Below are 25,678 nucleotides of genomic sequence, written 5' to 3'. Positions count from 1 at the left end.
GGATCATCACATCCGTGATGTTCATCTGGCCAACGTGCCTCTTCATGTGAACCAACATGCCTACCAATCTGGTAAGTCCACTGTGACTCTTTTACACAAGGTTGTTTACGATATCGAGAAAGTATTCGCTCAAAAGCAATCTTGTTTGGGTGTTTCCTAAATATCGAGGGTTCCTTTGACAACGTGCCTTTCGATGCCATATTGGAAGCCGCATGGAGTCATGGTATATCTCCAATGATTTCTAATTGGATTCACCAAATGCTCAAAAACCGATATCTCTTCTCGACATTGCGTCTAGCAGGGATTAGGAAATTGAGTGTTTGTGGATGCCCCCAAGGGGGAGTCTTATCACCGCTTTTGTGGAATCTCGTAGCAGATACGCTATTGAGGCAACTCAATAATAGCGGTTTTCCTACTTATGGTTTTGCCGACGACTACCTAACATTGTTAGTTGGTATGTGCATCAGCACCCTTTTCGACCTGATGCAAAGCGCCCTTCAGGTAGTTGAGGGTTGGTGCCGCCAATATGGCCTTTCGGTTAATCCGAGTAAAACATCTATTTTCTTTTCACGGAAAGGCGAAACCGTAATAGCGTTCGACCTTTGCGTCTCTTTGATTCCTTTACTATTTATTTCATTTCGTCAACCGACGTAGACTAGTACATTATACATATACATATTTTTTTTTCTAAATTTTTTCTAAATATCGAGGGTTCCTTTGACAACGTGCCTTTCGATGCCATATTGGAAGCCGCATGGAGTCATGGTATATCTCCAATGATTTCTAATTGGATTCACCAAATGCTCAAAAACCGATATCTCTTCTCGACATTGCGTCTAGCAGGGATTAGGAAATTGAGTGTTTGTGGATGCCCCCAAGGGGGAGTCTTATCACCGCTTTTGTGGAATCTCGTAGCAGATACGCTATTGAGGCAACTCAATAATAGCGGTTTTCCTACTTATGGTTTTGCCGACGACTACCTAACATTGTTAGTTGGTATGTGCATCAGCACCCTTTTCGACCTGATGCAAAGCGCCCTTCAGGTAGTTGAGGGTTGGTGCCGCCAATATGGCCTTTCGGTTAATCCGAGTAAAACATCTATTTTCTTTTCACGGAAAGGCGAAACCGTAATAGCGTTCGACCTTTGCGTCTCTTTGATTCCTTTACTATTTATTTCATTTCGTCAACCGACGTAGACTAGTACATTATACATATACATATTTTTTTTTCTTTTTTCTTAATATTATAATAATAAAATACATTGAAAAATATATAAAAAAATGAATTAAATTATGTAGTGTTTTTTTTTTAAGTGTTGCTATTTCTAATAATACGAAAATATGTTTTTAAATTTTGCTGGACATGGTAAAGTCAATCGTTTCGCAATGTTTATTATAAGCAACCATCATGCGATTTATAGGCCCAAATTTGGCGTAGTTTGTTCGGTGGTGGTTACTTGCGAAAATATTCCGATTTCTTAATTGCCGAGAGGGTATATAAAAATTTAGTTTTGATAAGATTTCAGGCGAGTCTATACGATGCGAAACGATATCGTTTACGAATGAAATCATTGCGATTTCACGCCGCTCTTGCAGAGTTTGTATGTCAATAAGCATGCAGCGTGCTTTGTAAGACGGAAGTGGAAATGATGTCCAGCCTAATTTACGAAGAGCAAACAGTAGAAATTGTTTTTGCACTGATTCTAATCTTTCTTCGTGCGTGGTTGAAAAAGGAGACCATACAGTGCTGCAGTATTCTAAAATAGATCTAACATAGGCAATATAAAGTGTTTTAATTGTATATGGGTCATGAAAGTTATAGCAGAAGCGCTTAATGAACCCTAGCATATTATTAGCCCTGTGAATGATTGTGTTGTAGTGGTCAACGAATGTAAGTTTAGAGTCTAAGATTACTCCTAAATCCCTAACCCTTTCACATTTTTCCACATTCTTATTTCCTAATGCGATAGAGACATTCGGTGTTGTTCTTTTTCTGCTAAATGATATTAGATTGCATTTTTTAACATTCAGTTCTAATAGGCTTTTGTTGCACCATGTGTAGAATATGTCTATTTCATTGCGGAATACATTGATGTCTTCATCATTTCTTATTTCCAAAAAGAGCTTCATGTCGTCGGCATAAATTAACACTTTTAATTTCTTGAGAATGAAGAAAATATCGTTTACATAATTGATAAAAAGAAGAGGTCCCAAATGAGAACCTTGTGGTACACCGGAAGTGACTTGAATTGGTTTTGATTTGTATCCATCAAATTTAATTATTTGTTGGCGGTCACTCAGGTATGATTCAAGCCATTTCAGGTGACCTGGTTCAATTCCAATTTTCTGCAATTTGAAAAGCAGCATTGGTATGTCGATGCGATCAAATGCCTTACTAAAGTCCGTATAAAGAGCTTCCACGTGATTTCCATTATCCATTGCATTCAGTACATAGTCAACAAATTGAAGCAAATTTGTTGAAGTTGATCGGCCTTTAAAAAAGCCGTGCTGCATGTTAGTTATTCTGTTTTTGATTTGTAGAAATAACTTTTTGTTGACAATTGCCTCAAATAGTGCAAGAGATAATGGCTATGCCGCGATAATTACGTACGTCTGATTTACGACCAGATTTAAAAATAGGCACTAAAAAAGAGGTTTTCCATACTTTTGGGAAGTTTGCAGTATCGAGTGATATTTTAAAAAGCCAAAATAAAGGAGCAGTGAGCTCCTTAGCTAAATTTTTCAGAAATATTGGAGGAATTTTGTCAGGACCATGTCCTTTAGAGGCGTCCAAGTTTAAAAGTCCAAGTTTCTGAAATCGATGTGACTGAACAGGTAAAGTACGTTGGAGTCATTCTTGATTCCAAGCTTTCCTGGACACCTCACATTGAGTTCAGAATCAAGAAAGCTTGTATGGCCTTCGGACAATGCCGGCGTACTTTTGGTACAACTTGGGGTCTAAAACCCAAGTATATCAAATGGATTTACACAACTGTGGTTCGGCCAATATTGGCTTATGGATGTCTTGTGTGAGCATGAGCATGAGCATGAGCATAGATGACCGTACTATTCGTAGTTGCTACTCCGTGATTGACCAGATCAATCGAAGTTGCACAAGGAACCAACAGACGGAGCTTGGGAGTAGCTTACCGTCCTCAATGTGCATCTTCGAGAATTCCAAACTTTATTAGGTCAATAACGGCGCCGGCCACGTCCTTACGGTCATCGAGGAAGGAAAGGAATGTTATTATGACGTGCGTTGCTTACTAAAGACCGAGATCACCTCTGCGTCTCCACGTCTGTCATGGGAAGGACTTATTGTTAGCGGGGAGGGGAAAGGGCGCATGATATGAGTTCACTTTGGTAAGTGGAGTGATTCATGCAACCCTATTAATATCAAACCACTTATTTTCATTTGGACTAAAACAAAACACATGCCGACATCGAAGATGACGAACCATTCAGATAGTTTTCGAAGTGCGAAAATTAACGAAAGAGAAAATAAAGTGATTTGAACCAACGTGGCTTTGGAACTTGGGCCGACACTTGACGTGACGAACATTTCAATGTCTGTTGACTAAAATCGCAAAAAATGTTGTTTGTTGCATTTATCGTATCATAAATCGCCCCGTACGAAGATGAGCAGTCAAATAGACGACGACGACGACCGAATGAAAACGCGGCCTGTAAACTTTGCCTCCAAAAACTCACTCTCGCAAAAATCTAGCAAAGCGAGCGCGCGAAACTTTGCTGCTGCCGAACTACCGCACACTACTGACTGCTTGGCGTCCCGTCGTCGGAGCCCCGCAGAGGGAAGAGGGGAAAAAAAAATCGCAAAAATCTAGCAAAGCGAGCGCGCAAAACTTTGCTGCTGCCGAACTACCGCCATTGGCTTATGGATGTCTTGTGTGGTGGCAAAAGGGTGAAGTGAGAACGGTCCAATCAAAATTAGGCCATCTCCAAAGGATGTGCTTAATGGCGATGTCTGGAGCGTTCTCTTCAACTCCCACGGCAGCGCTCGAAGTTCTCTTAGACGTTGCCCCACTACACATTCATCTCAAACAAGAAGCCCTTTCTTGCACTTACCGGTTACGGGTACTCGGTCTACTAGAGGAAACTCCTGTGAACCGTACATCAACACACACCTCGTTGTTTTCACTTTTAGTGAATTGGGACAAAATTGTTCTTGCTCCAAGTGATCTTACAATTGCTTGTAATTTTCCATATAGGACATTTTCCACGAAATTCCCTTCCCGGGAAGAGTGGACATCTGGTTATCTGGAAAGAAGTATTTCAGACGGCATCGTATGTTACACTGATGGCTCCCTTCTCGAAGGTCGAGCAGGTGCTGGTGTTTATTCTCGTGAGCTAAGGCTGTATCAGTCTTACTCACTTGGTAGACACTACACCGTTTTTCAGGCCGAAATCTTTGCTCTTATGTGCGGAGTGCAATCAGCACTTCAGCAGCACGTAATGGGCAAAATAATATACTTCTGTTAAGATAGCCAGGCTGCTATTAAAGCACTTGCTTCGGCCAACTCCAGGTCGAAGATAGTTATCGCTTGTCGAACTCAAATCGTGGAGCTGAATTCAGCAAACGCTGTTCACCTTGTATGGGTACCTGGCCATTCTTCCATCGCTGGAAATGAATTGGCTGATGAGTTAGCTCGCACTGGAGCATCACATGACCTCATTGGCCCTGAGCCAGCTATTCCGATATCGAAGTGTTGGGTAAAGCTTCAGATTCACACCTGGGCTGCCACTCAACACAGACAATACTGGAATAGTTTGGAGTCATGTGGTCAAACCAAATTGTATTGTACTGAGCCATCTCCAAGGGTGGCGAAGTATCTTACAAATCTGTCAAAGCAAATTGCAGCATTCTGGTCAAAGCATTGATTGGCCACTGCCGACTCAGCTATCACATGACGAACATTCAGCAAGCTGATTCATTTGCATGTGATAGCTGTGAATCCGATTATGGAACTTCGTATCATTTGATATGTCCAGTTTTGTCCAGTTTTTGAGCGACTGCGTTTCCGAGTATTCGGTAAACACTTATTAAGTGAAACTGACTTCATAAACCTGAATCTTCAGGATATTCTGTTGTTCTTAACCCGCTGTGGTAAAGAGCTATAGGCTCTCTTTCGCTTTATGCGTTATTACAGTGCCCTTTTCAGGGTGCTGTTTGAACCCATTGTGGTATGCTTGTGCGTTAGTACCCTCTTCCAGGGTATTTTTCCTATTTCCCTACCTGTCCCTATCCCCATCCAAATCCTTTTTCCTTCCTTTTCCCTCAGGTAGATGATGAAATAGGCTGTTATTTTGGCGATGGCACAAATGTCCCAAATGGAGGATAACGTGCCTCTGGAGCCGGCTTTCTGATACCTGATAACTGCGTTTATGAGAGAGGTTTCCTCAATTTTTCATTCCTTATCTGTAAAATATTTTCAACACTTGAAATATTGTGGCATGACCTATATTTAATTTCGTGGTAATCGATTATCCTGTTACAATTGAGCTGTGAAGAACATTGGTTGATAACAATAAATCCCAACTAGGCACAACTCGTTTCATGAGGTCTATTATGAGTGAGTTTGACAGATAGTGAGTTTGAGAGTTAGTGTGTAAGTAATTGGTTAGTTAGCATGTTGGTGAATTAAAAATGAGTTTTTAGAAAGTAAAGTAATGAATGAATAAGATAATGAATGAGCGAGCGAGTGAGCTAGTGAGTTAGTGAATTAGTGAGTAAATGAGCCTGTTAATAAGTGAATTTGTGGATAAATTAGAGAGCAAGTGAGTGGGGGAGCCTATTAGTGAATAAGTGAACGTGTGAACCTGTTAGTTAGTGAGTGTGTGATGTAGCGAGTTAGTAAGTGATGTAGTGGGTTGATACATTGATTAGTGAGTGAGCTAAACAGTGAGGGAACAGCTGAATGAATAAGCCAATGAGTGAGTCGGTGTGCGAGGGAGTGAACGAGTAAGTGAACTAGTGAGTTAGTGAGGGAATGAGCCTAATAGTGAATGAATATGTAAGTTAGTGAGTGAGTTTATGAGTTGTGATGTAGTGAGAAAATATAAGTTAATGAGTTCGTGAATTAATAAGTGAGTGAATGGGCGAACGAGTAAGTGTTCAGTTAGTGAGTGAGTGAATTTGTGGGTAAAAGAGTAACTTAGTGAGTCAATTACGAGAAAGAGAACGATGGAAGAGGGGATACTTGCGTTTTATGCCACCCTTTTTTTACGGTTAACAGTGTGGATCCCATCCGTTCAAACACTCAGACCACGGCAATGCTGGATACACATTTCCCTAGTTCAAACGCATGGGAACTAAAGTATCAATAATTCTCAGTACTCTGAATTTTATACTGCACCGCTGTCTGCTTTCATGTACCATCAATATACCATGCGCCTCCATTATGAAACGACTACACCTCATTGCCATATTAATATAACGTTTTCTAACTATTTCTCGCATGGTCTCAACTTCAATTCAATTGGATGTACAATATCCACAGTAGAAAACGTTACTTACCTCGCATTCCAACGTGGCAGTTGAACCCAAAGCAGCGTACACCATTTGATTCCGAACTCTTATCAGTGGAGGGACTGTCAAATGAAATTACGAATCAAATTAGTAAGCATTTTGAAATTGAATTACTCTTTAATGCTGCAAATGATACATGGTTCCGGTTCCACTCAGGCGCAGAAAAGCTCCTCTTTTGCAAAACCCGCGAAACAGAGTGAATAAAGCATCATTTTGTGTACATGTTTTGTGGTGTTAATCGTTTCCGGAGGTGCATACTTCTTTGCTGCATGCCGAAAAGTCTGCCTCGAGAAGCGAGACTATGTGAGCATAATGCACGCGGCAAAAAGTGCATTCTCTCTGCAATGCACGAAACAATGATTACGTGGTACCATTCCGGTACCGAGCTCGGAAAAGAGTACGATTCGAGGCGGAACAGCACGCGTCGTATTGGAAAAGTTGTTCTGCTGCTGAAGCGGTTTTCTAGTGGAGGATCATTGTTGTTTGTATTGCACGTAGATGAAAAACGGCTCTTGTTCGTGGCGGGTTCGTGGAAGTGATTAAAACCAGTTAGTTCAGAACAGTACATGCATGAATATTAATGCAATGAGAGAACTGCACTATGGGCGATTCCGAATGCACACTCTTCCATCATATTTTGTCGATTATGCGTTTTTGTGTGACATCTTGTCATATCATCATCGTGCCACAGTACACAAAAACTGTTAGTGTAAAACTATAACTAATCTAAAGCATTGGCGTATCTAGGATTTTCTAGCAATTTCTTTGAGAATTTCTACGGTTATACCATACTTGGAATTACATTTTCAAAACCTTTCGGCTTATCCCTTAAAAATTCCATCGGTTATTACTTTGGAAACTTCTTTAGAAATTCCATTAGGAGTATCAAAGGCATTTCTTTTAATTTCATCGGCAAATCCTTCTTAATTATGTCAGCAATTTGTATGGCATTTTATTTTATTTCTCCAGCAACTCCTCCGGCAATTCCTTTGGAAAATTTTCCGTTAATAACTCTGGGAGCTATCAGGTAAAATTCTAAAAAGATTTCTTCGCGAAATTTGTTAGCGAATTAATTTGGAAATTTCTTTAGAAAATAATTCGGCAATTATTTCAGAATTCTTTCGGACATTCCTTCAGAATTTGCTTGTAAATATTTGCAGCAATTCGTTTTGGAATTATTCCAGAAATTCCTTTGAAAATTTCTCTGGCATGGTCTTTAGAAAATCGTTTGGTAGTTCCTTAGTCCATTTCTCAAGTTTTTTTTAAATTTCTTTTCAAAACTCCTTTGGCATATTCTGCGTTAATTAATTAGATTTTTTCTGAAAATAATTGCGGAGATTTCCATGCAAATTTCTTCGGCAACTCCTTTGGAATAGTTTTCGGCAATTTTTTCTGGAATTGGGTTTGGTCAACTTATTCGAAAAACTTACACAATTTCTTCAGGAATTTGTATGGCAATTCTTGTAAGAAATCTAATGAAAACAAACTTTTCAGGCAATTTATATTTATATAATCCAGAAATTGCTTAGGGAATTTCTCAGGAAGTTTTTTGGGAATTCCATCGGATATTCTTCTGAAAATGCCTTTGAAAATTGATTCGGAAAAAACTATTTTTATTTATTTTTTGGCTTCCTTTTGAAGAAAATTGAAAAGGAAGTACTGAAGGATTTCTCCAGCATATTCCAGAAAGAATCGAAAGAAAAACACCGAAGCTATTGTTGTGTGCTTCGTTGTCGAGTGGTTAACGGCGGCAGACGTTTTGGTGTCTCGTAAACTATGGAGTGTGGGTTCGATTCCCGCTCCAGTCGTGGAAAACTTTTCGTCAAACGAAAAGTTCTCCACTGGGCCACTGTGTTGTCCGTTATTTAATATTTGTTATACTCAGTCTGTGCGGTCTCTAGCCGAAGACAGTGTAATTGTCTTTTTTTAGTTCACAAAAGGATTACCAAAGAAATTCTCGATGAAATAGTCAATGGAATTTCAAAAAAAAAAATCGGAATAAATTCCAAAAAAAAAAAAAAAATTGGCGACAATATCTATAAACAAATTTCCCAAGAAGTTGTTGGAGGGATATATCTTAACGCAATGAAATTATGAAGAATTATAGAAGAAATTAGAAACAGAAAGAAAAAACGAAATAGGAATAGAAAGTGCAAAGGAATTTTAGATGAATCGCCATTGAAATTTCAAAACGCATTTCCAAAGAAGTTGCTTTTCACAATCGAATGGAACTACCGAAGAAATTCTCAAAAACAATAATAATAACAACATGCTGTAGGAATCCTCAAAGAAATTGGCAAACTACTTTGCAAAGCAATTACCAAAGAAAACAAAAAAGGAGTTTCCACGGAATTTTCAAAAATATTTCGAAATAAATATCTGAAGAAATTCTTAACTAATACCAAATACACTTCCAAATATGTTGCAGATTTGATCTACATAAAAACAACGGCATCATTTCAATGAATATTGAATTGGAATCGGATATACAAATTTGATGTATTGTTTCAATTTTTTTCCTGCTAGTTGAACTACTAGTTAACTGTAACTGGTACAAACTTGGGTTTAAATGGTTAACTCTGCTTGAAGCAAAGGGCATTTTTTATAAACTGCTTCTTTTTAAAAGCCTACTTTAAAGCTGTTATTTCTCGAGATTCCCCGGGCAGACGAGAATATCTAAATCAAATCACAAACCTAACAATTTTTGTTGTCATAGCTCGATGTGATTTTAATGTGTTATTTAAAAGATTTAAATATATCGCATCAATAACTCAAAGTGATATGATATCAGTTTTTGTTCTTGTCGGAATATCTGAAAATTTCTATATAAGAACATGATTAGCTCTTTTTCACAAAATGGAACACATACACCCATAGAGATATCTCAATGTTAGTGAAATGCCATGTGCCCCTTTCTGGGTTAGGGAAACGAAGAACCTTATGCCCTTGTTGTCATGATATTCACAACAGTGAGTCGCAGTTGAGTGGTAAGCATCGCCGCCTGCGAATTCTAATGTCGTAGGTTCGATGCTGGATGTTGGCTATGTTTTGATCTTGTAATATCTTAACGAGCTATTATTGAGCACTTCTCCATACTAGATTTTGATATTATTTCTGCTGGTTTACCTCTTATCTCAATCAAACCAATATCAGGTTTTGTTCTTCAATAATTAAATTTATTAATAACTGAAAATGTTTTTCGTTAGATGTTCTCACCTACTCGGATCATCTTGCTCCTGAATGATCAAAAGTAAGTTTTATTTGGCTCACAAATAAACAATTAAAAGAGCAGTCAGATAAAAACATCCAACTTGAACATGCAAATTTATTTTATCAAGCTCAAACCAATTAAAGTCAACTAGTGTATGAACTAGCAGAGAAAGTTTGAGAATTTCCATTACATTTAACGATATGTTTCAGCTTATTTAATATGCTAATAAGTAAAGATCAGTTTGCCTGTCTGATATTTCTGCCTACTATTTAAAAACATTAGTGTTTACTGTATGATCGTATTATTTTTGTTTTTATTAATGTGTATTTTAACATTATGCTAATTCTACACTTCGACTGTATGATCGTAGTCTACTTTGTTATACACCACACTTTATTTTTCCGAAAGATAATGTTTTGCGTATCACTGTACCAAACAAAATAATCAACTAGGATCAAATAGACGCAATTTTGGTGCTTCATTTACAGAGATAAGTCTGTTGATTGTTTTTACAGTTAAAGTATCCAAAAACAAAAACGAATAATGGAGTAATTCCCAGTGTTGCTCAAATTTTGTTCAAATACACAAGCAAGATTCAGATGTCCGTTCCAGCATTATCGTTCCAAGTTTTCAATTTTAAGTGAGTGTCAAGAAAAAATCCAGGGGGCCAGGGGGGCCAAATATATTCTAGGGGGTGCCAGGCACCCCTGAAACCCCCCCCCCCCCCCTAGCTACGCTAATGAAAGACTAAATAAATAATTTGACAACTCAACTGTTCTAAAAGTACAATAATCAGTATTGTAAAAAAATGATAAAAATAATTGAATTACTTCGTTTTCTTCAATAAACAAAGTTTACCTATTTATAATTGCTGAAACAGTCTATATCCCTTTCGTGACGAACCAGCACAATTGTGTTGTTGAGCGGTAGCAGTTTCGCATATTTTTTTCATCTGTTCAGACTTTGTTTTTTGTGATGTAAACTATTTCAATAATTCAGCCATTACTTATACTTGTTTGTGTGTAAAAAAACTTTTGCTTACGTTGCCTGTGAGATTCACCACAACAAGATATACAAAAAGTGGACAAAAACCGTAAAACATGAAAAAGTCTTGTCTGTCGCATAATTTTCATTTTCGATTTGTCCAGGAAGTCAAAACTAGAAATCGAAAGATAAAGAGTAGTTCTTTCAAATGAGGTAAAATAATTGTTGTTTTGTTGGGAAATCTAAGAGTTCCGGAGAGCCAAAGTTGAGCCATTTGTATGGAGATTTCAATTTTTTGTGCTCCGTCACGAAAGGGATATAAAGTGAGAAGTGAGCAACTCAATTGTCATTGAAAACTTCGAAAGAATGCTCAGAATAAAACTCAGTCAAAATCCATGAGAATCTATCTCTTCTACACCAATCTAGATTAGTTCAAATTTGCAATATACTGTGTTTTCAAATGTAAGGCCGAAAATGCTTCAAGCACATAACGTAAATGCTTTGTTCGCTTTGTTGTGGCAATCGAGAGCAGTTCAAAAATTTAATTTTCTGAAACCCGATCTCAAGTATTCGAACTTTGCCAGCTATACAATAGAACAGAACAGAACTGAACGGTACTCGCGGATCGAAATAGTTGCCAACATTATTTCGTTGTAAAGTGCCAGTTAATCCATTGCAAATTGAAATTGTAGTGCAGCGGATATTTGACGGGAGTGTGTTTTGGTGCGACAAGAGTGAAACCGGACGAAGGGTATTGCAAATAAAGTGATGAAATTCCTGCTCGCAGCAGAGTTCTAGGTACATACATTGGACTTCGATGTTGAACGTCTGGTTCGCTGGCGGTGGAATTCCGTTGTCTGCCAGGCACTGATAAGCTCCCATGTGCACTCGATTGATTTTGGTAATGTTGAGAGTATGGCCGGCCATCGACGACGCTGCATGGTGTCCAACGGTCAGAACATGACCGAGTCGTACAGAAGACAAAAGCCAGGGCATGATAGGAAAGAGAAGCATGAAAGTTTTAAATTCAATTTTCCAGCTTTCTATAGGACGATGGACGGCTCTGGTAACACTCTGCGAAAGGGTTCTATGCTCAAAGGAATGACTCTTTATTACCTTGCCATGCACCATTGGAGATTGTTTTTCCGTCCTCTCGGCGCCATTCGACGTGTGGTTTAGGCGTTCCAGTGGCAGCACATCGTAATCGAAGGTGAGTGCCCTCCTGAACCACGATGGGACGAAGTGCTTCCGGTGTGCCCGAGCCTGCGATCGTTGGTGGCACTAGCAGCTCGTTGGAGAACGTATCGTTGACCTTAATCTTCCACGCGTTTATTCCGGGTGTTCCGGGAGTGCCGTTGATGCCCGGTCGTCCCGGCTTACCGCGAGGTCCATGCAGTCCTGTATATTTGAAACAAATAAAAGCAGATTAATTTTAACACGTTGAGAACATATGTATGAACGGATATTTTTTTCTGTAAAAATATATTAAGAAAATACAACCAACAAATACTTTTAGAGTAAACAAATAATGAACTCAGGTTATCACTTCACTTAAGTGGACAAGTGTATAACCGAAATTTCCCTCCGTGTAAGCAATCAACCCGAAAAAAATCAACCCTTTCCATTTATACCTTTCACCTGGTGTCGTGAAAAGTGGGGAATTACTTCATCAGATGAAAAAAAAATAGTCCAACACGATTCAACCTGCATCATCCAAAAAGTGCCTTCCGTCCCAACCTTCGTCATACACATCCCATTGTATCTCAATGTCGACGAGGCTAACCATCAGCTTTCCTAAATTCTGCAGCCCGTCAACCTTGCGTGCTGGCTGTTAGTAGCAGGTACCGATAGGTAGCGCCAAAAGCAATCAATCTTCCTTTGGATTGGATATGGTGGTGGTACCGAGTATGTATGCTTAAGCCAGCTTGATGTATAGGGCTGGCGAATGGGAGGGGAAGGAAAAACAAATCTACGACGAACAAAGCAGGGGCCGGAAATAATAACAACATTGGGGAAAATGCTCTTCAGTCATAGCATGGTTCGTCGATTAGTTTAAATTCATGTTTTGGATGTGTAGGTAAGTTCTGAGAAGCTGTAAATTGGAAATGGATGCAGTATGCCTGGGTGAAATTACATCTGATTAAGGAAACAATAGCTGTTTACATCATTACAAATTGGACATTTTCCTGAAACTGCTGGCAGCGAAAAAAAAATCGTTAGTTATTCTCTTATCTAGGTGTTATTGTTTCTGACCGTTTTTTTTTCAAGAAGACATTGTTTTTTTATTCCTAACGAATGTCGTAAATCAACGACTTAGTCAAATTTGAAAAAGCAAACTTTTCTGATTAATTTACGAAATCAATAAGATAATGTTACATTATCTTATTAAAGGTTACATTTTTCTAGAGATTTCCAAACTCTTCATACATGCAACCTGATGATTGGTGTTTTCTCTGACTTGAAAACTCTCCGATGAATGCAGTACTATAGTTCCCATTTTTTTCCGTGACACATTTGTCTTTTTGGTGGAGTTTCCCGGGAGATTAAACCATCAAAAGCAGATTTGTTACAATGAACATGATCATAATCCATCAAGAGCACCATTCAGAAGAGCGATTATCGGACCATGGTACAATATTGGCATCAAATATACTCACACACACACAAGCATCGAAGCTCATCAATATTGCACCACAAGATCATTTTTTTTTCGTGCCGGGAAACCCGCATCCACCATAAACGGAGAATGATAGGGCATTATTGAAAACCATGTCTCACTCACTACTGCAGTAGCAATGTAGTAGGGAACAGGACAAGCAAAAGCCATTATAATGGACGGTAAAAGATTGATGCATAATTGACTTCCGCCAAGTGTCGTTCTGTTCTGGCTGACAGCTGCTCCGGGTGTCGAGTTAAATGGTCTCGACTGTGGGTCTCGACCGGAAATGACAAAATGACGGGGATTTGGAAAGAACCGAAAGCCAACGCTATTGGCTACGGATGCGTGAATGATGAATGCATTGGCCAACCAACCTGGCTGCTGCTTTGCGGATAACTGTAAAATATGAATTATAATTATTGGATGTATACCTAGCTTTTATTGCTGGAGATTACATTTCATAGTTTTTGGTATATTTCCGAGGAAAAATAGCATTTAGGTATGAATGCTTTTGCAGCAAGAACTATCAACAAATTCTTGAAACATTTTTTTTTGAAAAACTAACTCAAGTGAAAGAGTTGTAAAGAATCATACAACGATGAAATTTCACTTGCCACTATGTGGAGACATACAGGGAGCGGCCAAAATGTTTGGGATGGGCATCTTTTTTTCTCTCACAATAAAAATCAACAAGCAGTAACTTTCAATAGACGAATCAGATACCGCGAATACAACGTGCCCACACATCACTTGTTCATAGATTTTAAATTGGCATATGATACAATCGATCGTCAACATCTATGGCAGATCATGCACGAATACGGATTCCCGGATAAGCTGATGCAATTGACCAAGGCGACGATGGATTGGGGGATGTGCGTTGAGTGCGTTGAGTATCAGGGACGTTCTCGAATACCTTTGAATCTCGCAGAGGGTTACGGCAGATGATGTTCTTTCGTGATTGTTGTTTAACATTACTTTAGAAGGTACTATAAGGGGGAAAGGGGAGACAAACACGAGTGGAACGATTTTCACGAAGTCCGTTCATATGCTTGCTTTCGCTGATGATATTGATATTATAGCCCGCAAGTCATTGGTGTAGCTAGGAATTTTGGGGCCCGATGTGGAGGAAATTTTTTTTGGCTCGTCCTGAAAGTGGCATATATTACAATGATAAGGGGCTGTCCATAAACCACGTGGTCATGAGGGGGGGGGGGGGGGTTCGGCCAATGACCATTTTGTATGGACAAATAAAATTTTTTGTATGAACCAATGACCACGCGGAGGGGGGGGGGGTTTGAAAAGTCCCAAAAAAATGACCACGTGGTTTATGGACAGCGCCTAAATGTATACATTTTAAAATGAATTTCAAACTCAGCACCATAAAAATGCCAAGCATTTTTTTAAGTATTCCTTTATCAATTTCCTTAGGGATTTCTACAAGGATATATCTCAGAGTTACATTAATGTGCCTAAGATTTTTTTTCCCAAGAATCGTGTCGAAAAATGCTTCAGCAATTTATTTCGGAATTCCGCCAAGTAATCCTTTAGCAATTCCTCTAAACATTGCCTTAGAGAATCTTTTGTACTTTTTTACGCTTATACGCAAGATTGCATCACGACCTAGCGTTTTATGGCCAAAAAGTGCAACCATACTTGCTTCTTGTCACTTTTATTTTGGTGGCTTCTTGTCACTTTTAGAGGTTTGATGAAAAGAATTCGATCATGGTACTTTCGCCCTTATTTAAACTCAATCTAGAAATGGTTAATGCAAAGATGTTATTCAAGAAAATCAAATAATTTCTTCAAAAGTTTTTCCAAGGATCTCTAAGGATCAGAAATTTCTTATAAGACTGTTTTGCCACTTCCTTCAGGAATTCTTCAAGAATGGCTAAACAAATCCTTTAATTGATAAGTGCAAGGCTAAGATTTCATAGAGCACTAGCTGTACCCGGCAAACTTTGTCTTGCCTACTGCGTTTTTGACGTATCAAGTTTCTATCCAAAAACAAGTCCCCGGTCACAAAATGTATGGAAGATCGATTTCCAAAAACTCTCAATTTTTCCATGTTTTTTGCCTCATAAACCTTCCTTGGGTGAAAACTAACAGAACAAAACTAAGACGACCAAAATCGGACCTTCCGTTCGCAAGTTATGCGCGGTCCCACGTATGCCACTGCATTTTTATATATATAATATAGATATCCATCGGGAATTCCTCAGGAATCACTTCAAGAATTCTTTCTGTTTTTTCAAGGATTTCTTAATTATTTATTCCAAGAAATCTGTTTAAAATAATACATAGATTCTTTCAGAATTTCATCAAGGATCATCCTAAAAACTCATGTAAAGGCTTCATCAATCATCCGAGCGTTTCTTGGCTAATTTATTTAATAATTTCACCAAGAATTCTACCGCGCTTTCCTTTTGGGTTTTATTTCAGTGATTGCTTCAAAAATTCTACTAATGTTTTATTCGAAATCTTAAGGGAATTTCTTAATATATGCCTTTAGACTCTTTCAGAATTTATTCGACTATTCTTTTAGAATTTCTTAATACTTCATCAAGCAATTCTCCAAATATTCCATTGAAATTCAATACATGATTTCCCCACGAATTTCACCAATAATTTTGTAAGAAAAATTGTCAAAAAATTCTTCGGGAATTCTCTTATGCAAGGATTTTGACAATTACTTCTACTGCGGGTACTGACCCGCAAGATTGTTTTACAAAGATTCCTAAACAAATTCATTCAAGAAAATACATAGGGATGCCTCCAAAGAATCCTTTGAGTATTTTTGCTATAAATGCTTCAAAAATTCATCAATAATCATTCCAAGAACTTAGGAATATTAGCAAAATAATTTTAGTACCGTCGTGCGGGGCTTCTTTATACACTTTTTAATGGTTTTTCAACTTTATGACATTATAACTCCCAGAGTAGTGAATGTATTTCCACAATTTTTACACATAATAATTGTGAGTATGTATGTAGGATGCATGCAAAATTTGAACTAAATCCATCCATAAACAAAAAAGTTGTCCATACATCAATCGGAGACATATCATATAGAACCAGAGGGGGGCTACTTTGGACATTCATAATTAAAACAAAACTGCAATTAAAATTCCGGGTTTATTTAGAATACTACTTTGTACCAATACTGTTGTATACTATATCATACATTATTTCAATAAATATATGCGTTTTTAGGTGGTTCTGTGCTACCTTTGGTTTTATGAGCAGCGTGATATTTTAATATAGACTAAAAGGCTGTCTGGGGGCCATCATTCCATTATTTAGGTGAAACGGTCATTTATATTCTGTATCCATACAAATATTCGATTGTATATGCTACGTCGATACTTCTTGCACGAATTGAGCAACCCTTTGAAATTTATGAACTGCAGAAACAATGCTTACAGAGCAAATGTTCTGATACGTTATGTATATTTTTATGATTAATTCGATGTTTTCCGCCTCCTGACAAGCAATAAAGAGTTTGTTTGAAAAACAATTTCAACCAAATGAAGGGGAAAATATTGCGTCATAATAGTCCCAAAGACATCAAACAGATTTGAGCGATATTTCAAATTAAAAAAATCCATATTCAAAAGTGTCCAAAGTAGCCCCGTATTTCAAAAGTAGCCCCGCACGACGGTAGTTGAGATTAAAAATGTTTTATTTTAGAAATTCAACGATTTTTTGAGGAAATTGCAGTAGACAGTACTTCTAGGAGGAATTTCAGAGAGAGTTCTTGAATGATCACTTTTTAGATCTTTCAAGAATTCTCTCAGAAATTCCTCCTAGAAGTTCTGTCTACTGCAATTTCCTCAAAAAAATCGTTCCGAAATTCTTCCATGGTTTCCACCATGAATCAATAGAAAAAAAACATTCTATCCCCTTTAAAGATTTCTTTAGCGACAACACCAAGGATTCTTCCAGATTTTCTTCGCGAAATCTCTAAAAAAATTGTTCTAACGATTTCATCAAAAATTTAGAAGTATTCCATAAGAAACTCCTCCAAGTATTCTCCCTTGGATATATTTTACGAATCATCTAGAAGTTACATTAAGAACTTTTTAACAATTTACTTTAAAAGTTGCTCCAGCGATTACTTCTGGAACTCCTCCAAACGTTTCTAAAGAAATTCCTTCAATAATACTCTATAGAATTTTCTAAAGATGTTCAAAACGATGCCTTTTGGACTGACTGCCCCACATGATCGCGTAATTAATCCTGAGGAATCTTTTAGGAATTTATTCAAGGATTTTTTTTTTCAAATCAAAAGTTCTTTTCGAAACCCTTTAAACGATTTTTCTTAAAGTCCTTTCAAAAATTCCTTAGGAATTTCTTCGAGCATTTCTTTAGAAATAGGAAACAGGAATTCAGAAGTGCTCCAATAGCAGGAAATCGTCCAATCATTCCTTAGAGTATGTATTCCATGTTTCTCCACGGATTTCTTCATGATATGTTACAAAGTTTCCTTCAGAGATTTCCTTTAGGAATTCCTCTCAAAGATTTATTCAGGTATGGCCCCAAGCATGATCTTAGAAATTCATCAAAGGAATTCGTAAAGGATTTCTGGAGAAATTCGTGAAGTAATCCCTGGAACAAGTTCTGAAGGAATTCTTAGGGGCTGTCCATAAACCACGTGGTCATTTTTTTCTGAACTTTAGACCCTCCCTCCCCCCACCGTGGTCTTGCGTGGGTTCCGGCCTAATCCCCCTTCCATTGACCACGTGGTTTTTTTTTGTCTCTCTCTCTCTCTCTCTTGTTGGCGTAACGTCCTCATTTTGGGACAAAGCCTGCTTCTCAGCTTAGTGTTCTATGAGCACTTCCACAGTTATTAACTGAGAGCTTCCTCTGCCAATGACCATTTTGCATGTGTATATCGTGTGGCAGGCACGAAGATACTCTATGCCCAAGGAAGTCAAGGAAATTTCCTTTACGAAAAGATCCTGGACCGACCGGGAATCGAACCCGTCACCCTCAGCATGGTCATGCTGAATACCCGTGCGTTTACCGCCTCGGCTATATGGGGGGGGGGGGGTTTGTATGCGATTCAAAATAAAAAAATAACCACAAAACAATAACACCGTGTTTCATTGTGCTTACCACACAATATACGCATTTATATGAGGCAAGCAAAGAATGCAACGCACTTCAATTAATAACAGTGGAAGTGTTCAAAAACACAAGTTGGAAGGGAGACAAAACAAACTTTTGCGTGAACATAGAACCAGACCAAAGAAGGAAAGGCGTATTAAATTTAACTGCAAGAAAATAGCTAGAATTTTTACTAGGAACACAGCTTCAGAAAAAGGAAGCAGCTTTTGAAAAATGAAAACGGCGGATCTGCAAAGGGAAAGACATTCAGAAGTTCATGTGAATTCGTTCAATCGTTAGCAGAACATGTGAAAATAAATAATATGTGACGGTTTAGTCTGATTTGGTGATCAGCCGCGTTAGCTGAAAATGTTCAGTGGAATCATAATAGTTGGGATGTTCATTTTCATTTATTTAGTTAACATCAAATTCATGATAATACTGAATCAACAATTTGCCGCCATAATACTCGATTTGCAGCTGCAGCTCTCCAACGTCGGTCACGCCCAACACTCGCCAGATCACGTTCCACCTGGTCCGCCCATCGTGCTCTCTGCGCTCCACGCCTTCTTGTACCAACCGGATGGTTAGCAAACACCAACTTTGCAGGGTTGTTGTCCGGCATTCTTGCAACATGCCCTGCCCATCGTATCCTTCCGGCTTTGGCCACTTTCTGGATGCTGGGTTCGCCGTAAAGTGCAGCGAGCTCGTGGTTCATCCTTCTCCGCCACATACCGTTCTCCTGCACACCGCCGAAGATCGTCCTTAGCACGCGTCGCTCGAAAACTCCGAGTGCTTGCAGGTCCTCCTCGAGCATCGTCCATGTCTCGTGTCCGTAGAGAACCACCGGTCTTATTAACGTCTTGTACATGGTACATTTGGTGCGGGGGTGAATCTTTTTTGACCGCAGTTTCTTCTGGAGCCCATAGTAGGCACGACTTCCACTGATGATGCGCCTTCGTATTTCACGGCTCACGTTATTGTCAGCCGTTGGCAAGGAACCGAGGTAGACGAATTCTTCTACCACCTCGAAAGTATCCCCGTCTATCGTAACATTGCTGCCAAGGCTTGTCCTGTCTCGCTCAGTCCCACCTACCAGCATGTACTTTGTCTTAGCCGCATTCACTACCAGTCCGACCTTTGCTGCTTCACGTTTCAGGCGGGTGTACTGTTATGCCACCGTTCCAAATGTTCTAGCAATAATATCCATGTCATCCGCAAAACAGACAAATTGGCTGGATTTCGTGAAGATCGTACCCCGGCTGTTGAGCCCGGCTCGTCGCATAACACCTTCCAAGGCGATGTTGAATAGTAGGCAGGAAAGTCCATCACCTTGTCGCAGTCCCCGTCGGGATTCAAATTAACTAGATAGTCCAACCGAAATCCTTACGCTGTTCTGCACACCATCCATCGTTGCTCTTATCAGTCTAGTCAGCTTCCCGGGAAAGCTGTTCTCGTCCATGATTTTCCATAGCTCTGTGCGGTCGATACTGTCGTATGCCGCTTTGAAGTCGATGAACAGGTGATGCGTTGGGACCTGGTATTCACGGCATTTCTGGAGGATTTGCCGTACGGTGAAGATCTGGTCCGTTGTCGACCGGCCGTCGATGAAACCGGCTTGGTAACTTCCCACGAACTCATTTACTTTAGGTGAAAGACGACGGAAGATGATCTGGGATAGCACTTTGTAGGCGGCATTCAAAATGGTGATCGCTCGAAAGTTCTCACACATTAACTTGTCGCCTTTCTTGTGGATAGGACAGATTATTCCTTCTTTCCACTCCTCCGGTAGCTGTTCGGTTTCCCAGATCTTGACTACTAACTGGTGCAGACAGGTGGCCAACTTTTCCGGGCCCATCTTGATGAGTTCTGCTGCGATACCGTCCTTACCAGCCGCTTTGTTGTTTTTGAGCTGGTGGATGGCCTCCTTAACTTCCCTCAGCGTGGGAGTTGGTTCGTTCCCGTCCTCTGCTGCACCAACATAGTCATTTCCTCCGCTGCCTTGGTCCTCCGTGCCTACATTCTCTTCACCATTCAGGTGCTCGTCGAAGTGCTGCTTCCACCTTTCGATCACCTCACGTTTGTCCGTCAGGAGGCTCCCTTCCTTATCCCTGCATATTTCGGCTTGCGGCACGTAGCCTTTGCGGGATGCGTTGAGCTTCTGGTAGAACTTGTGTGTTTCCTGTGAACGGCACAGCAGTTCCATTTCTTCGCACTCCGCTTCTTCCAGGCGGCGCTTTTTCTCCCGAAAGAGACGGGTCTGCTGCTTCCGCTTCTGTCTGTATCGTTCCACATTCTGTCGGGTTCCATGCTGCAGCATTACCGCCCGCGCTGCATCCTTCTCCTCCAGAACCGCTCTACACTCCTCGTCGAACCAATCGTTTCATCGACTCCGTTCTACGTACCCGATAGTGCTCTCGGCTGCGTTGTTGATGGCTGCTTTGACTGCAGTCCTCTAGAGGGGCCACATCGAGCACACCCTCGTCCGGCAACGCTGCCTCGAGATTCTGCGCGTATGCGGTGGCGACATTCGGTTGCTTCAGTCGCTCTAGATCGTACCGGGGCGGCCGCCGGTAATGTACGTTGTTAATAACGGAGAGTTTTGGGCGCAGTTTAACCATCACCAGGTAGTGATCAGAGTCGATATTAGCGCCACGATAGGTCCTGACGTCGATAATGTCGGAGAAGTGCCGTGCATCAATCAGAACGTGGTCGATTTGCGATTCCGTTTGTTGTGGTGATCTCCAGGTGTAACGATACGGGAGGCTGTGCTGGAAGAAGGTGCTACGAATGGCCATGTTCTTGGAGGCGGCGAAATCGATGAGGCGTAGGCCATTTTCGTTCGTCAGCTGGTGGGCGCTGAACTTTCCAATCGTCGGTCTGAATTCCTCCTCCTGGCCTACCTGAGCGTTTAGATCCCCAATGATGATCTTGACGTCGTGGTTTGGGCAGCGGTCGTACTCGCGTTCGAGCTGCGCGTAAAATGCGTCTTTGTCATCATCAGTGCTTCCGGAGTGAGGGCTGTGCACGTTTATTATGCTGAAGTTGAAGAATCGGCATTTGATCCTCAACCTGCACATTCTTTCGTCGATCGGCCACCAACCGATCACGCGCCTCTGCATATCACCCATCACGATGAAAGCTGTTCCCAGCTCGCGTGTGTTGCCGCAGCTCTGGTAGATGGTATGATTACCTCTAAACGTTCGCATCATGGATCCTGTCCAACACACCTCCTGCAGCGCTACGATGCCGAACCCGCGGTCCTTCAGTAGATCGGCGAGTATGCGGGTGCTCCCAATGAAGTTGAGAGATCGGCAGTTCCACGTACCGAGTTTCCAATCGCAAGTCCTTTTTGTTCGCTGGGGTCGTTGCCGTTGGTCTCGGTTCGTATTATTCTGTTGCTGATTTTCCGAAAACTTCAATTTTACATCAAAAATCAAGTTTTAAGGCATGCTTGGCAGTTTTTGGTGAAGTATCATAAAAATGAATATTTTGACGAACAGTTCGTTCAGGACAAAGATAGGCAACAGAAATATCTACAAAAGCACGCTCAAAGATTTAAAATTGGTCAAGCGGTTATCGGGCTCTAAATTTATTTTGTTTTATAGAAAGAAATGAGCTTGAGCATGAACACGAGCATGATTGACCGCCCGCGGTTGCTCCTCTGTTATTGCAAGGACAACTGCATTTACACAAAGAACCAACAGGTGATGCTTGGGACTAGCTTTCTCCTCATTGTGGAAATGCTGGAATCCCAATACTTTTCAATAAGCAATACCAGCGCCAGCCGTGTCCGAATGCAGGTCAATTGAGGATAGAGAAGAAAGTGTTGACGTGAATCTCGCTTAGGCCAAATACCGAGGAATTCTCTGCGTTACTACGAGAAATCACTAGGAGTTTAGATATGGGAAGGGAAGATGTATTAGGGAATTTGTCTTGGTCAAGAATGTGATCATTCATTTGCAATCATTTACATTCGCTTGCTGTTAACTCGCTTCAGAAACATTGCAGCAAAAATCAATATATGGAACATTTTCTCAGTTTTGTTTTACCTGAAACTTTGTAGAAGAATATATTAGCGTAGAATCAATAGTTAAGTCAACAGAAGGCAGCAAACGCAACTCTCCACGGCGTGAATGTAATTCACATTCACCGCGTGGAGAGTTACCTTCACAGCTCGCTCACGACTTTGATATAAGTGTGCGACCCTAATGTTATTCGGAAATCTTTCAGATAAAACTAGCAGGTTAAATTCATCCATACATTGTTTTTCGATAGCATGCTTCTGAACTGAGATAATAGCAAGTGAATGTAACTCTTTACCATCCCTGGTATTGGTAAAGAAATTGCTATTAGTAGAATTAGCTGTTAGGGGCTGTCCATAAACCACGTGGTCATTTTTTTGGGACTTTTTAACCACCCCCCCCCCCCCCCCCCGCGTGGTCAATGGTCCATACAAAAATTTTTATTTGTCCATACAAAATGGTCATTGGCCGAACCACTCAAAAGGCTAAAAGGCTCAAAAGTCGGCCACCTTGGGATTCTAATGAGCTTGTTCTTAAACAAATACAAAACAGAAAATGCCATCTTCTCCAATTAACATACCTACATTTCTATTTTAACTGATATCGTCATAACATTCGTTCATACTTTTTATTTCATTGCCAATCACCCCTCGTGAGTCAACCGCTTGATCCCAACAAAAAGTTGAAACAGAAAAAAGTGATTCAACTAAATAGTGGAAAATATTGTTCATCCCAATGATTGAAACTAACAAAGAGTACTCGATTAAATAGTATTTACTTTTTGACTCTCTTACCTCTTGGCCCTGGATCGCCAGGTGGTCCAACTGGTCCCATCGGTCCAGGTGTTCCTGAAGCAAATGAAAAAAATAACCACTTATTGCAGCCAACATCATAAAAATCAAGACAAAACTTTTCCCATCAATACTTCAACAACCACGACCACCGACCGCGCTTCGAGCGGCCGCAATTGACCATGGCATCACAGTTGTAATCGTTTCCGTCTTAACGAGGTAAAAGTTTCGTCATAACCATTTTCATTTAACCGCAGCGTAGTACTCACCGTTCTTTCCGTCTATCCCGTTTTGGCCGTTGATTCCTGGTGTACCATCTTTTCCATCACGACCGGGTATACCATCAGCGCCAGCTCTACCGGGCACACCGTCTAATCCCGGTTCGCCCGGCACACCGTCCCGTCCATCCAGACCCGGGTTTCCTGGGTATCCGATTTCACCCTTGGGGCCACGTGGACCCGGTTTACCTTCGCGCCCATCGATACCGGCCGGACCGGGAATGCCAACATCACCTCGATTGCCTTTCGGACCAGGTATACCAGGTAGGCCGGGTGGACCCGGAGGGCAATATTCCTTCGTCGCTCGGCAGAAACCGGTGATCGCATCATACTGTAAGAGCAAACATGGAAAACAAAATGCCATGAAAGTTGTGCCTATCACGTAGCGCAAACATTTACTCTGGGGAATTACTTTTAATGACAATTAAATAGTTTGCAGTGTAACAACGTCCTGTCACCGAACTGGTCTCTGTAACTCAAATTGGGCTTCGTCAACATTTTTTTTTCTTCTGACCATGTTTACGGAGGGGCCAAGTGGTAGCCTCCCTCCAGACCTATGGATTGCACCGAGTCGGGTTGTTTGTTTGGTGGTCGAGAGAGGGGCGTGACAATTTGAGTCGGATAATGTTTGTAGAGAATAAACAAACCCTCAAACATGATTTACTGACAATTGTGCTCCCGCGACGTGATGAGAGTCACAGCGTGAGGTAAATGACAATTATGTATTACCTCACGTTAGACTTTTGTTAGTCCACATGTAAGTGAGTTTGATAGAATGTACTTTGATGTGCTTGTGGACCCCTCGATCGAACCACTTGCAAAGTGCATCCGTTCATCGGTTACAGAGTTTGCAGCAGGCATCCTTCCTCAGAAATGGCGCTAGTGCTCCGGAGGTACTAAATTCCATACACTTCTACTCATAACCACCCACCCACGCGGGCAAGTAGGACCACGACAAACGCTCCGGGTGGCAGTGACAAGGTACAAAAATACCGTAGCACCTACATCGAGCTAGGCAATGCAAAACTGCTTGGTGCAGGTCCCGTCTGGTGCCAATGTTCGCTCTGGATGCAATGCGATGATGGTGATATGACGCTGTTGCCCCTGTTTAACTTTGTTCGATCGTAACTTCATTTTCTGCACGGCGATATTTCCGAGTGTTTCCTACACGACGCAGATTTTGCAACTGTTGCTTTTGTTTGAATCCATCAACAGGATCGTTTTCTAAGCATTGTAATCGGAGTTGCTTTGAATGAAGTTTTAGTTTCGCAATACAAAGTAAAGACAAAAATCTAACATTTTTTTTTAATTTTATAAAGTTTACAATAATTTATGTACAAATAGTTAGGAAAACAAACATATTCTAGAAATGACTAATTCTGCTATATTGCTATATATTCACATCAATCACACATAAACCGTACAAAATTACTACAAAATACGGTGGAGTAGTGTCGTTTGCCTCATACAGTGTCGATACGAGCATAGTATTAATTTTTGCAATGGAAATGATTTTGGTTAGTGTGGTCAGCAACAGAGACCTTAATTGCCACTATCGCCTTGTCATGCATTATAATGACGACGATACCACAACCTGGGTGCGAATGTCGTACTAATGAAATTGAACAGCAGGATACTTGTTGTTGTGGACTAAATATGTTTTATCTGTGCAAAATTAAATTATTTGAATGGGAGGAAAGCCTCAAATTTTACATTGAGTATATTTTTTTGCACGCGAATTCCACTTTTTTCTACGAACAAAAACAATTCGGGCCAACAGGGGGCATCATAAAAATAAAGCATCCCAGAAATCATCATTTCCATAATCTTTCCCTGGGATCATGTACAAAGACACAGTCAATTTTGGTCGTTGTCTCTCTGCCGTTTTCGCAGGTTGTGTAGTAAGTAGGAAAGACACCAGCAGCATTACGTTCTTGTGGTTGGCTTGGCAGTTGCTCTCGTTGGAGGTTATCAAATTATCTCATTATTTCTCCCTAGCACGTGAACTCCGGCTTAGGCTTAGGCTTCGGCTGGGAGAGATAATAAAAACATATGATACCCTACCGAGAAGTGAA

The 25,678-nt window shown here is 40.4% G+C and overlaps 1 protein-coding gene across 2 annotated transcripts in view; it reads right to left on the bottom strand.

The window, feature by feature from the left end:
* Window positions 1-25,678, bottom strand: part of LOC109409677 (uncharacterized) — a 209,230-nt gene that overhangs the window by 33,668 nt on the left and 149,884 nt on the right. For both annotated transcript variants that reach the window (XM_062854595.1, XM_029870148.2), the window contains 5 exons: window positions 23,595-23,934; window positions 23,329-23,382; window positions 11,858-12,139; window positions 11,548-11,676; window positions 6,535-6,608 (listed from right to left, as the gene is read on the bottom strand). In XM_062854595.1, the coding sequence (XP_062710579.1) occupies window positions 6,535-6,608; window positions 11,548-11,676; window positions 11,858-12,139; window positions 23,329-23,382; window positions 23,595-23,934 (879 nt within the window). The remainder of the gene's footprint in view (window positions 1-6,534; window positions 6,609-11,547; window positions 11,677-11,857; window positions 12,140-23,328; window positions 23,383-23,594; window positions 23,935-25,678) is intronic.

The sequence above is a fragment of the Aedes albopictus genome, chromosome 2 (genome assembly GCF_035046485.1).
Source record: "Aedes albopictus strain Foshan chromosome 2, AalbF5, whole genome shotgun sequence".
In the NCBI taxonomy this organism is placed as follows: Eukaryota; Metazoa; Arthropoda; class Insecta; order Diptera; family Culicidae; genus Aedes; species Aedes albopictus.
Note: the sequence above shows the minus strand (reverse complement) of the source record. Positions and strands in the feature narration are given on the sequence as shown.